At 55.0% G+C, this 12,867-nt stretch overlaps 1 protein-coding gene and 1 long non-coding RNA gene across 2 annotated transcripts in view; one reads left to right on the plus strand and one right to left on the minus strand.

Annotated features, from left to right (window-relative positions):
• Positions 1 to 12,867, minus strand: part of RMC1 (regulator of MON1-CCZ1) — a 30,656-nt gene that overhangs the window by 10,822 nt on the left and 6,967 nt on the right. The window contains exons 2-6 of the mRNA XM_054179676.1: positions 11,748 to 11,824; positions 9,187 to 9,271; positions 8,016 to 8,072; positions 5,162 to 5,248; positions 2,215 to 2,355 (exon numbers count right to left, since the gene is read on the minus strand). Coding sequence (XP_054035651.1) covers positions 2,215 to 2,355; positions 5,162 to 5,248; positions 8,016 to 8,072; positions 9,187 to 9,271; positions 11,748 to 11,824 — 447 coding nt within the window. The remainder of the gene's footprint in view (positions 1 to 2,214; positions 2,356 to 5,161; positions 5,249 to 8,015; positions 8,073 to 9,186; positions 9,272 to 11,747; positions 11,825 to 12,867) is intronic.
• On the plus strand, positions 10,653 to 11,514 carry LOC128899888 (uncharacterized). Its single transcript, XR_008463165.1, has 3 exons — positions 10,653 to 10,701; positions 11,108 to 11,161; positions 11,438 to 11,514. It is a non-coding gene; the product is annotated as an uncharacterized LOC128899888 (long non-coding RNA).

Here is a 12,867-nt window from a genome sequence, read left to right on the forward strand (position 1 = left end):
CAGCTCTCCTGGAGCCCCTCAGGTACTGGAAGGCTGCTCTGAGGTCTCCCTGGAGCCTTCTCTTCTCCAGGCTGAACAGCTCCAGCTCACTCAGACTGTCCTCATAGCAAAGGTTCTCCAGACCTCTGATCATCTTTGTGGCCCCACCAGGACCCACTTCACCAGGTCCAGGTCCTTGCTGTGTTGAGAACTCTAGAGCTGGATGCATCACTTCAGGATGCAGTACAGACCCTACATGAGACTGACCCAAGCCACCTGAATAAATTCCTTATAACCTCTTCCCTCACAGCCCCACACAAATCTCCCTAATCCTCTATCCCAAGCCTGCTGCATTCTTCCCAACTCATTTTACTGCATGATTCACTGAATCACAGCATCACAGAGCTGTCAGGGCTGGAAGGGACCTCGAGGATCAGCCAGTTCCACCCCCCTGCCATGGGCAGGGACACCTCACACTACAGCAGGTTGCTCACAGCCTGGCTGCAAACACCTCCAGGGATGAGGCTGCCACCACCTCCCTGGGCAACCTGTGCCAGGCTCTCACCATCCTCCTGGAGAACAACTTCTTCCTAAGGTCTAATCTAAATCTCTCCTCCTCTGCCTTGGGTCCATCCCCCCCAGTCCTATCCCTCCCTGACACCCTCAAAAGTCCCTCCCCAGCTTTCTTGGAGCCCCCTGCAGATCCTGGAAGGCCACAATGAGGTCTCCTGGGAGCCTTCTCCTCTCCAGCCTGCACAACCCCAACTCCCTCAGGCTGTCCTCAGAGCAGAGCAGCTCCAGCCCTCTGCTCACCCTCCTGGCCCTTCTCTGGACACCTTCTAAAGATTCCACTTTTCATTCCACACTTCTGCCAAGGCAAAAAGGGAAACATTTTCCCAGTAACCAGCTCAATGTTGGCCCCAGGGAAGAACATCACAAAATGAACAACTGTGAGCAAAGCTCTCTCCTGCCTGGGACAATTGTTCCTTCAGCACTACCCTTTTCCTTTTCAAGGTCAGCCACTCACATTTGGAAGGTTATCATCACCATCCCAGGTGAAAGGGCCTTATTATCATGCTACAGAGTGTAAATGTCCACATGAAAGCCAAGTAAGTGCACATCACAAGATCACAGGATCACAGCATGTCAGGGGTTGGAAGGGAACCAAAGAGATCTTCCAGTCCAACCCCCTGCCAGAACAGGAGCATAGAATCCAGCACAGGTCTCACAGGAACACATCCAGACAGGGCTGCAAAGGCTCCAGAGAAGGAGACTCCACAACCTCTCTGGGCAGCCTGCTCCAGGGCTCTGGGACCCTCACAGTCAAGAAGTTTCCCCTGGTGTTGAGGTGGAACCTCCTGTGCTGCAGCTTACATCCATTGCTCCTTGTCCTATCCCAGGGTACAGCTGAGCAGAGCCTGTCCCTGTCCCCTCCCTCCTGACCCCCAGCCCTCAGCTATTGATAGCCATTGATCAGATCCCTCTCAATCTTCTCCTCTCCAGACTGAACAGCCCCAGGGCTCTCAGCCTCTCCTCCCCAGGCAGTGCTGCAGTCCCTTCAGCACCCTCACAGCCCTCTGCTGGACCCTCCCCAGCAGATCCCTGTCCCTCCTGAACTGTTAAGAGGGACAGATTAAGATCACCTCAAGATCTCTTGAAAGATACTCCAGGTGTCAAATGCTGGGTCACTGATTTTTTTGTCTTCCCTTGAGCCCAAGTGTCCAGCAGTGGCTGGATACATCCCTTTCCAAAGAGGGCAGAAGAACCAGAGAGTCACAGAACGTGACTGAACATTGGAAGGGACCTCTGGAGATCCTCCAGTCCAACCCCCCTGCTAAAGCAGGATCACCCAGGGCAGGTCACACAGGAACATAACCAAGTGTAGCCTGAAAGTCTCCAGAGGAGACTCCACAACCTTCCTGGGAAGCTCCAGGGCTCCAGCACCCTCACAGCAAAGATATTTTTCCTCATGTTGAGGTGGAACTCCCTGGGCTCCAGTTTGCTTCCCTTGTCCTACCACAGGACACCAGTGAAAAGAGCCTGGCCCCTTCTTCTTGACACCCACCCTCAGTTCCAAAAGCCCTTTGGGTTTCTGCTTTCTCCTTTGCTCACTGTCCCCCAGGGAGGCTGAACACGTGCAGCTCCTGGGAGAAAATCCAAGAGAAGCAAGAGAATGTGTGAGGCCCAGGAGCCAGGAAGCCCCCAGGATGAGCAGTTTGGAAAGCATGCCTTTACCTTGAAATAGAATGGCTGCAGGACATTGCCAAGGACAGTGGTGGAGAGCAGGATAACAGAGCTCTCTGGGCAGTACATGTACCAGTTGACATTAATGCTCTGGTTCTTCAGAAGCTTCAAACTCCTCTTCTCTGGCAACACCTGCAAGCACAGGACACTGGCACTTCAGAACCATCAGCATTCCAACAGCACAAACAGCCCTACCCAGGACCTTGGGATGCTGACTGAGAACCACAGAACTGCCAGGGTTGGAAGGGACCTCAAGGCTCAGCCAGTCCCAACCCCCCTGCCATGGGCAGGGACACCTCACACTACAGCAGGTTGCTCACAGCCACATCCAGCCTGGCTGCAAACACCTCCAGGCAGGAGGCTGCCACCACCTCCCTGGGCAACCTGTGCCAGGCTCTCACCACCCTCATGGGGAACAACTTCTTCCTCACATCCAATCTCAATCTCCCCACTTCTAGTTTTGCTCCATCCCCCCCAGTCCTATCCCTCCCTGACACCCTCCAAAGTCCCTCCCCAGCTTTCTTGGAGCCCCCTGCAGATCCTGGAAGGCCACAAGAAGGTCTCCTGGGAGCCTTCTCCTCTATAGACTGAACAACCCCAACTCCCTCCCTCTCAGCTGAGGGTCAGAGCATTTACAGTGCTAAAAAGCAGGGCTCTGACAATGACAGCTAAGGCCCCAGGCTGCAGGAGCCAAGGAAATGCACCTCAGGCTCTCCTCAGATTCTGACCAGTGTCAGGTGTCCTCTCTCATCCAGGTCTGGGTTATCAGTATCTGCCCACAGTGGAGCAAACCCTAGCTGGACACAACTGGTTCATTTCAGTGAGTTTCATTACAAAGTGATGACAGTCTCTTTGCTGTCCTCCATCCCCAGCTCCCTTCATCTTTTAAGAACTAAGCATATCACTTAATTCTCTCCATTTTAACCACTGAATGGTTTGGGTTGGAAGGGACCTCAAGGCTCAGCCAGTTCCAACCCCCCTGCCATGGGCAGGGACACCTCACACTACAGCAGGTTGCTCAAGGCCTCATCCAGCCTGGCCTGGGGCAGGGTTGGGGCAGCCACAGCCTCCCTGGGCAACCTGTGCCAGTGTCTCACCACCCTCATGGGGAAGAATTGCTTTCTAGTATGTGATCATGGCCAATCTAAATCCAGCTTCTTCCAGTCTGAAGCCATCCCCCCTCATCCTGGCACTCCAAGCCTTTGTCACCAGTCCCTCCCCAGCTCTCCTGGAGTCCCTTCAGGTTCTGGAAGGCTGCTCTGAGGTCTCCCTGGAGCCTTCTCTTCTCCAGGCTGAACAGCCCCAACTCTCCCAGCCTGTCCCACAGAAGAGGCCTAGAGGGCTTCTCATCAAAAACACCCATACTGATTTGGTCCTCTCACTGGCAGGGTTGGTACTCCTAACCCTTTTAGAGGTCTCTCCCCCACCCCCCAAAACCAGCATGAACTGAAGCTGCTTTTTCAGTGGGTCTCTTTAGCAGCAGTTATTATCATTAATGAGACAAACCAGCATGTGTGAGCTCCAGGCCTGGAGCTTCCTTTGGAGGAAGCTGATCATCCCCTGCACCATGCATGTCAGAAAGGGCCATTCATTGATTGGAGTTCCTCCAAGCCACACAGAAAGGTAACTGCACACAGCAGAGGGACTCAGGGGATGAGGTCCCCCCAGGAAGCAGCTGCTGACTGCAGAGGGCTGTCACTGGCTGCTCCCTGCTGCATTTTCAGGGTGCACAGCCCCAGCCCTGTGCTGGTTTGGTTTGCATGCAGGGGGAGTTCACAGCAGCTGCAGATCCTCAGCTCCACACAAGCCAAGCTACCAATCCACAGCTCCCAAGGCTCAGTGCAGTACTCCCTAACACAGAGGCTTTGTTAGCTGTGCTTGGTAACATGAAGCACATTAGGATCTTTAGATCACAGGATGCCAGGATGTTAGGGGTTGGAAGGGACCCAAAGAGATCATTGATTCCACCCGCCCTGGCAGAGCAGAATCCAGCTCAGGTCAGCCAGGAACACATCCAGACAGGGCTGGAAGGTCTCCTGCTCTGAGACTCCACAACCCCTCTGGGGAGCCTGTTCCAGGGTTCTGGGACCCTCCCAGTCAAGAAATTTCTCCTGGTGTTGAGGTGGAACCTCCTGTGCTGGAGTTTATATCCATTGCTCCTTGTCCCATCCCAGGGAACAAGTGAGCAGAGCCTGTCCCTGTCCCCTCCCTCCTGACCCCCAGCCCTCAGATATTGATAGACATTGATCAGATCTCCTCTCAGTCTTCTCCTCTCCAGACTCAACAGCCCCAGGGCTCTCAGCCTCTCCTCCCCAGGCAGTGCTGCAGTCCCTGCAGCATCCTTGGAGCCCTCCCTTGGACTCTCTCCAGCAGATCCCTGTCCCTCCTGACCTGGGGAGCCCAGACCTGGATGCAATATTCCAGGTGAAGTCTCCCCAGGGCAGAGCAGAGGGGGAGGAGAACCTCCCTGGCTCTGCTGGCCACACTCCTCTGATGCACCCCAGGACCCCATTGGCCTTCTTGGCCCCCAGGGCACATTGCTGTCCCATGCAGAGCTTGTTAGCCACCAGCACTCCCAGGTCCTTCTCCCCAGGGCTGCTCTCCAGCAGATCCCCTCCCAGCCTGTGCTGCTGCAGTTTATTCTTCCTCCCCAGCTGCAGGACTCTGCACTTGTCCTTGCTGAACCTCATTAGGTTCCTCTGTGCCCAGCTCTCAGTCTCTCCAAGTCTCTGAATGGCTGCAGGGCCTTCAGGTGTCTCAGCCAAGCCTCCCAGGCTGCCATTGTCAGCCCAAAAGATGGATTCCTCTCAAGGCCAAACAGTTAGCAAGCAAACCAGCAGAGTGCCTTGGCTCAGCAGAGCACTGTCTCAAGGAGAGGGTGGGAAGGGAGGAATCCCCAGCTGCTGGCAGAGGTGCAGAGAGGGGCTGCTGGTGTTACCTGGTAGAACTCCATGCCCTGGTCTGTGATGAAGACGATTTCTGTCGAGCTTGTCCAGCAGAAGCCCAGGATGTTGGCATTCTTGGTCTTTTAACAAACAAGCAGACAAACAGACACTCTGTCACTGGGAAAGGTCAGCTCATCAGGCAAGCTCACAGCACTAAATGAAGCACGCCAGCCCAAAGGCAGTGTAGCTGTTGCAGCCACTGCAGTCCATGCTCTTTGCCAGGCAGACACTCTGCCTGCAGCAGCTGCTGTAGTGAGGCCTTCAGCAGCTGGGTAGGAGCAGAGCTGCTGCCTGGCCTGCACTGGCAGCCTGCAGGGTTTGCAGCTCTAGCACACCTTCAGCTTTTACTTTCTCCCTAAATGCAACCAAGTTCTGGTTAGAATCACAGAATGGTTTATGCAGGAAAAGATCTTTAAGGTCACCAAGTCCAGCTGCTAACCCAGCCCTGCCAGGTCACCACTAAAGCACAGCCCTCAGCACCACAGCTACATGGGGTTTAAATACCTCCAGGGATGGGGACTCCACCACCTCCCTGGGCAGCACATTCCAACCCCTGACCACTCTGGCAGCACAGAAATTTGTCTAATATCCAAGCTAAACCTCTCCTGGTGCAACTTGAGGCCATTTCCCTTTGCCCTGTCACTCTTTGCCTGGGAGAAGAGACCAACCTGGGTCCAACCCCCTTTCAAGGAGCTGTAGAGAGCAATGAGGTCTCCCCTCAGCCTCCTCTTCTCCAGATTAAACCCCCCAACTCCCTCAGCTGCTCCTCACCACACTGACCCTTGCCCAACCCTTCTCTGGACCTGCTCCAGCCCCTCAGAGTCTTGGAGTGAGAGGCCCAAAGCTGAACCTAGCACTCAAGCTGTGGCCTCCCCAGTGCTCAGCACAGCAGCACAATCCCTGCCCTGCTCCTGCTGCTCACACCACTGCTGCTCCAGGCCAGGCTGCTGGTGGCCTTCTTGCCCACCTGGGCACCCCCTGGCTCATCTTCAGCTGTCTGTGGACTAACAAACCATTACTGATTCCTGACATGAAAAGAGAGCTCCTTCTGTGGACAGAAATGCAGAACTAAGCTGAGCTAACCTGCTGTGAGTCCCTCAGCACCCTGAACACTCAGCTACAGTGCTCCACTCAGCATGACCCCAAATAACAAACCTGAGGGTGCTCCAGCTTTAAAGCCCAGAGGAACACAGGGCTCTGTGCAAATCAGGTGCTTCCTTCACCACTCTTATTACCTTAGGTAAAAGCTGGGAAGTACCAAACAGTGGCACCAGCACCTTTGCCACCATCCCCCACAGCAAACCCCAGGCCAAGCTGTCAGCCCCTGGCTTGGACAGCAGCTCTCTGAGCTGGGTTAGGAACTGGCTGGAGGCTGAGCCCAGAGAGTGGTGGTGAATGGTGCCACAGCCAGCTGGCAGCCAGGCACCAGTGGTGTGCCCCAGGGATCAGTGCTGGGCCCTGTGCTCTTTAACATCTTCATTGATGATCTGGATGAGGGCATTGAGTCCATCATCAGTAAATTTGCAGATGGCACCAAGCTGGGGGCAGGAGTTGATCTGCTGGAGGGTAGGAGAGCTCTGCAGAGGGACCTTGCCAGGCTGCACAGATGGGCAGAGGCCAACAGGATGGCATTTAACAAGTCCAAGTGCCAGGTGCTGCACTTTGGTCACAACAACCCCAGGCAGAGCTACGGGCTGGGGGCAGAGTGGCTGGAGAGCTCCCAGAGAGGGACCTGGTGGTGCTAATTGAGAGCAGCTGAAGAGGAGCCAGCAGTGTGCCCAGGGGGCCAAGAAGGCCAATGGCATCCTGGCCTGCATCAGGAAGTGTGGCCAGCAGGAGCAGGGAAGTCATTGTGCTCTGTGCTCAGCACTGCTGAGGCCACACCTTGAGTCCTGTGTCCAGTTCTGGGCCCCTCAGTTTAAGAAGGACATTGAGAGACTTGAAGGTGTCCAGAGAAGGGCAACAAGGCTGGGGAGGGGTCTGGAGCACAGCCCTGTGAGGAGAGGCTGAGGGAGCTGGGGTTGCTTAGCCTGGAGAAGAGGAGGCTCAGGGGAGACCTTCTTGCTCTCTCCAACTCCCTGAAGGGAGGTTGTAGCCAGGTGGGGGTTGGTCTCTTCCCTCTAGCAACCAGCATCAGAACAAGAGGACACAGTCTCAAGCTGTGCCAGGGGAGGTTTAGACTCGAGGTGAGGAGAAAGTTCTTCCCTGAGAGAGTTGTTGGCCATTGGGATGTGCTGCCCAGGGAGGTGGTGGAGTCCCCATCCCTGGAGGTGTTCAAGAGGGGATTGGATGTGGCACTTGGTGCCATGGTTTAGTCATGAGGTCTGTGGTGACAGGTTGGACTTGATGACCTTTGAGGTCTCTTCCAGCCTTGGTGATTCTGTGATCCTTGAAGTTTCTGCTCTTCACATGATCTGAAGTTTCTGACCTTTACCTGATTGTTCCTGCTCAAATGAGCACCAGAAACCAACCACAGCCTCCAAAGCAGCAGCAGCTCAGCATCACTGCCCAGTGGCATTAGGTGCAGCCTCCACAGCAGCAGATCCAACATCAGCACAGTTCCTGGCCAGGCTCTGTGCCTTCTCCCTCCCAAACCCTGACACTTGTTTCCTCCACAGCCTTTCCACTCCTTTCTAGGGAGAATTCAAGTGCCTGGCCCAGGAGGTTGTGGCACAGTGAGGAGCTGCTCACTGACCTCAGCTCAGAGAGGTGGCAGTGACTGCAGAGCTCACTGACTGCAGGTCAGCACTCAGGAGGTATCTCCACCTCTGCTTGGAGAGCAGAGGCCACCAGGATACCTAACCTGAGAGTTCCTCTGCAGAGCCAAGCTGAGAGGGAGGTTCTTACCTTGCACTCCTGTGTGTATTCCAGCTGAGGGCTGTCTGGAATAAAGTTCAAAAAGTCCTGCAAGAAACACCCAAGAAGAGAATTGGCAGTGGTGAGGCCCAGGCAAGAGGCAGCACAGGTACAAGGGAAGAGATTTCAGCTTCACAAATTCTTTTGGGTGAGATACAGAGAAGAAAAATTGACTCTCCCACAATCCTTCAGCCCTGCCAGGGAATTCTTTGTGGCATCACAGTTGGTTGGAAAAGCTCTCCAGGATCACCCAGTCCAACCAGCAACCCAGCCCCACCATGGCCACCAAACCCTGGCCCCAAGTGCCATGGCCACAGCTCTCTGGAACACCTCCAGGGATGGGGACTCCACCACCTCCCTGGGCAGCCTCTGCCAAGCCCTGACCACTCTGGCAGCAAAGACATTTTGCCTCCTCTCCAACCTAAGCCTCCCCAGGCACAATCCCAGGCCATTTCCTCTCCTTCTAGCACCTGAGACTAGGGAGCAGAGCCCAACCCCCACCTCACTGCAGCCTCCTCTCAGGGAGCTGCAGAGAGCAAGGAGGTCTCCCTCAGCCTCCTCTTCTCCACACTCAACACCCCCAGCTCCCTCAGCTGCTCCTCCCCAGCCCTCTTCTCCAGACCCTTCCCCAGCTTGGTTGCCCTTCTCTGGACCTGCTCCAGCCTCTCAATGTCCTTCTGGGAGTGAGAGGCCCAAAGCTGAACCCAGCACTCAAGCTGTGGCCTCCCCAGTGCCCAGCACAGGAGGACAATCCCTGCCCTGCTCCTGCTGCCCACACCATTGCTGCTCCAGGCCAGGCTGCTGGTGGCCTTCTTGCCCACCTGGGCACCCCCTGGCTCCTCTTCAGCTGCTGCCAACCAGCACCCCCAGGGCCTTCTCTGCTGGGCAGTTTGCAGCCACTCTGCCCCCAGCCTGGAGCACTCCTGGGGTTGTTGTGAGCCAAGTGCAGGACTCAGCACTTGGTTTTAGGAGTTGGCTCCCCCTCACTGTACTTAAGTGACAGCACTGCTAAGACAGCAGCACTGCCTGTCTGCCCCTCAGGATGGCAGAGAAGTCTTCTCTCCATCTGTTGTGAGCCACCAGCCCTCTCAAACATTTGTCTCAGAGCCTTCTCCTCTGGTGCTGGAAGGAGTTCCCCATCTGCAGGGTGCAGGTTTCTTACCACACTCTTCAAAGTTCTCTGCACAGCCAGAATCTTGTTCCCCAAGGAAAACTTGATGCACTTCACTTCTCCTTTGTCTTCCATCCTATACAGAATAAGAAAAAGCAGAAGATCAGGCAATTACATCTACAGCAGCTCCTTCCAGAGCTCTGTAATGCACCCTCAGAAGGATAACTGCAGAGGCAAAAGTGTTGGGCAAATGCTTTGAACTACAGCTCCTGAGTGAGGCCTGACAAGTAGGGAGTTCAGGTTTCAGACTGGGGTTCACTCTTCAGAAGGCCTGAACACATCTGCCACAGGACCACAGAATCATTAAGACTTGAAACAACCTCCAAGACCATCAAGTCCAACCATTAACCCAGCACTGCCAAAGCCCTCAGCACCACACCTCCATGGGTTTGGAGCAGTCCCAGGGACAGTGATTTAACCACTGCCCTGGGCAGCCTCTGCCAAAGCTTCCTCACTCTTCCAATGAAGAAACTGTTCCTAATGCTCAACATAAATATCTGAAACAACTTACAACCTGAGGCCCTTTCCTCAGACCTTAGAGCAGCCTTCCAGTACCTGAAGTGGGCTACATGAAGCTGCAGAGGGACTGTTGGCAAAGGCCTGCAGGGACAGGAGCAGGGGCAATGGCTTCAAACCAGAGCAGAGCAGACTGAGATTGGATGTGAGGAACAAGTTCTGCACCAGGAGGCTGCTGGAACACTGGATGATCCCTTCTAACCCAAACCACTCTGTGACTCCATGACTCTGTGGGTGGAGGGTGCATGAAACCCAAGCTAGGGCCAGGAAGACCAAAGCAGTCTTGCTTCTGAAGGAACTGAAGTGCTGCCTTACAGACAGGGGCAGTGTGTTTGGAGCTGGAGTCCTGGGGAGGGAATCCTTCTGCAGGCTGAAACCCCAGGCTCTCACTGCTGTTTTGCAGAGTGTTTGCCTCCCCCCAGCATCAGCTTCCCTTTGGAGATGCTCTGGCTTACACAAAGGGTCTCTCCTTGTGCCTGTCTGCTGCAGAACCCTAGGGAGGCCTTGACAGCAGCCTGCCAGTACCTGAAGGGGGCTACAAGAGGGATGGAGAGAGCCTGTTTGCAAAGGCCTGCAGGGACAGGACCAGGGACAATGGCTTTAGGATGGAGAAGAGCAGATTTAGATTGGATATCAGGAACAAGTTCTGCACCATGAGGCTAGTGGAACACTGGAAGAGGTTGCCCAGGGAGGTGGTTGAGGCCTCATCCCTGGAGACATTCAAGGTGAGGCTGGACAGGGCTCTGGGCAACCTGATCCAGTGGAGGATGTCCCTGCTGGCTGTGGGGAGGTCAGAGTGGCTGAGCTTTGGAGGTGCCTTCTGTGACTGCTAGCCACCTTCCACTCCAGCCCTGCCTTTTTGTTGTGTGCTGCTGCTGCTTTGTGCTGTTGGTGTGGGAGAGCTGCTTGGGTGCTGCTGTTCCTCACCTGCTCCTCTCTCTGCAGGCCCAGCCTCTGTCACCAGTCAGTCTCCTGTTCCATGCAAACTCTGTATCCTTTAAACACTCTGCAAGGGCAAGGAAGCCTCCTCCTGTGTGCCAGGCATGGAAGGAGCTGGCTTGGCCTTGCCCTGTTAAGCCCAGCTTTAGGTGATGATGCATGCTGCCTTCAAGAGGAAACAGTCAGAGTTCCACAAGCAACAGAAATGCTGTGGGAGAGCTGTGAGTGTGGGGCTCTGCTCTCCTGCAGTACCCCTCCCCCAGGGCTTGGCCACTTGAGATGCAGGTAGGGAACTCCTGGGCAGGTACAGCATGAAACTGAAGAGAAACTGCCAGGACTGTGGCTCCAGGCTGTGAATGGAAGTATGGCTCTGGGGCCTGCTTCAGACCCTGAAGGGAATGTAGGAGCAAGAGTTTGGAGTCAGCCTTCCTGTGGCTGTTACAACTTTAACCTTTAGATTCTTCCTCTTGGATTGTCTTTCAACCTGACATCATCATCAGTGCAAGTGAAGGTGAGTGGTGAGCTGGGTGCCCCTGCTGGGCTGGCTGGCCAAGGGTGCCTGGCTCAGTGCCTGGAGCAGCTTACACCAAAGCAACTAAGCAGAGGCCCCAGGGAGCTGACTGCTCCTGCTGGGGGCACCTGAGGGGGCCCAGATCTTGTAGTGCTGCTCTGAAATAGATGCAGGAAGGCAGGTGAGGCCTCACCTAGATGTGTTCTCATTCAGAGGGGGAAAGTTAGGTGTCCAGGCTCTGCTTAATAAGGCAATGCACTGCTTTATTCCTTCAAGGTTACCTCTGGAGCCTTCAGGTGAAGCTTGAGCCTGTGGTGAACCTCTTGCCAGATAAAGGCAAGCTGATGGGTTTCAGGCCTTGCCCTCTTAAGCTCAGGGAGGTGGTTGAGGCCTCATCCCTGGAGACATTCAGACTTGCTGTGGCCCTGGGCAGCCTGCTCCAGCTGGGAGCTGTCCCTGCTGCCTGCAGAGGGGGTTGGACAAGATGCTCTTTGAGGCTCCCTTCCAAACTGATGCAGTCTGTGAGGCTGCAGCTTTAGAGCTTGCTGAATTCTGTCCCAGAAAACCAACCAGAGGTGTGCCTTACCTGAAGGAGATGGGATTTCTGTCCTCCAGCCCCTTAACCACAACTCCTGTAGCTCCACCTGACCGAACTGCAAACACCTGCAAAAGAGGTTTCAACACGTTTGTAGCTTACTCAAAACCATCACCTGAAGGAGCTTCCCTCTCTCCAAGCCACACCTTCACCTGAGAGACCACACAAAAGGTCTGCTCCTACTCAGATCTGACAGCTCAGCAGAAATCCAAAGGGCAAGGGTACAGTCCTGCACCTGGGGAAGAGCAACCCCAGGGAGCAGCACAGGCTGGGGGCTGAGCTGCTGGAGAGCAGCTCTGGGGAAAAGGACCTGGGAGTCCTGGTGGACAGAAGGATGACCATGAGCCAGCAATGTGCCCTTGTGGCCAAGAAAGCCAAAGGCAGCCTGGGGTGCATCAAGAGGAGTGTGACCAGCAGGTCAAGAGAGGTTCTCCTGTCCCTCTAATCTGCCCTGGTGAGGCCTCACCTGGAGTGCTGGTTCCAGTTTTAGACTCCTCAGCTCAGGAAGGCCAAAGAGCTACTGGAAAGAGTCCAGCACAGGGCCACTGAGATGCTGAGGGCACTGGAACAGCTCTCATGGGAGGAGAGGCTGAGAGCTGGGGGTGGTTAGCCTGAAGGAGACTGAGGGAGATCTGATCCATGTTACAAAGATCTGAGGGGTGGGGGGTCAGGAAGATGAGGATGAGGCCAGACTCTCCTCAGAGGTGCCCAGTGGCAGGACAAGAGGTAGTAATCATGAACTTGACCATGGGGAGTTCCATCTAAACATGAGGAGGAACTTCTCTGAGGGTGGCAGGCTGCCCAGATGGAGTCTGCATCTCTTGAGACTTTCAAGGCCCACCTGGACATGTTCCTGTGTGCCCTGCCTTAGGTGAACCTAAAGGCAGGGGAGTTGGACAAGGTGATCTTCAGAGGCCCCTTCCAACATCGTGTGAGTCACACTGAGGTTCCCTAAACAAGCAGCTCTTTCCTCTGGAGCTCCTCATGAAGCTGTCATGAGCCTGTGACAGCCTTGCAGGCATGTCCTGGGCTACTGCACCACTTCACAGGATGAGAGTCTGGCTGAGCTTCCTTCTCTCTCTTTGGTTTTCCTTTCCTCTTGTCAACATTG

Source organism: Dryobates pubescens, chromosome 3 (assembly GCF_014839835.1).
Source record: "Dryobates pubescens isolate bDryPub1 chromosome 3, bDryPub1.pri, whole genome shotgun sequence".
NCBI classification, from domain to species: Eukaryota; Metazoa; Chordata; class Aves; order Piciformes; family Picidae; genus Dryobates; species Dryobates pubescens.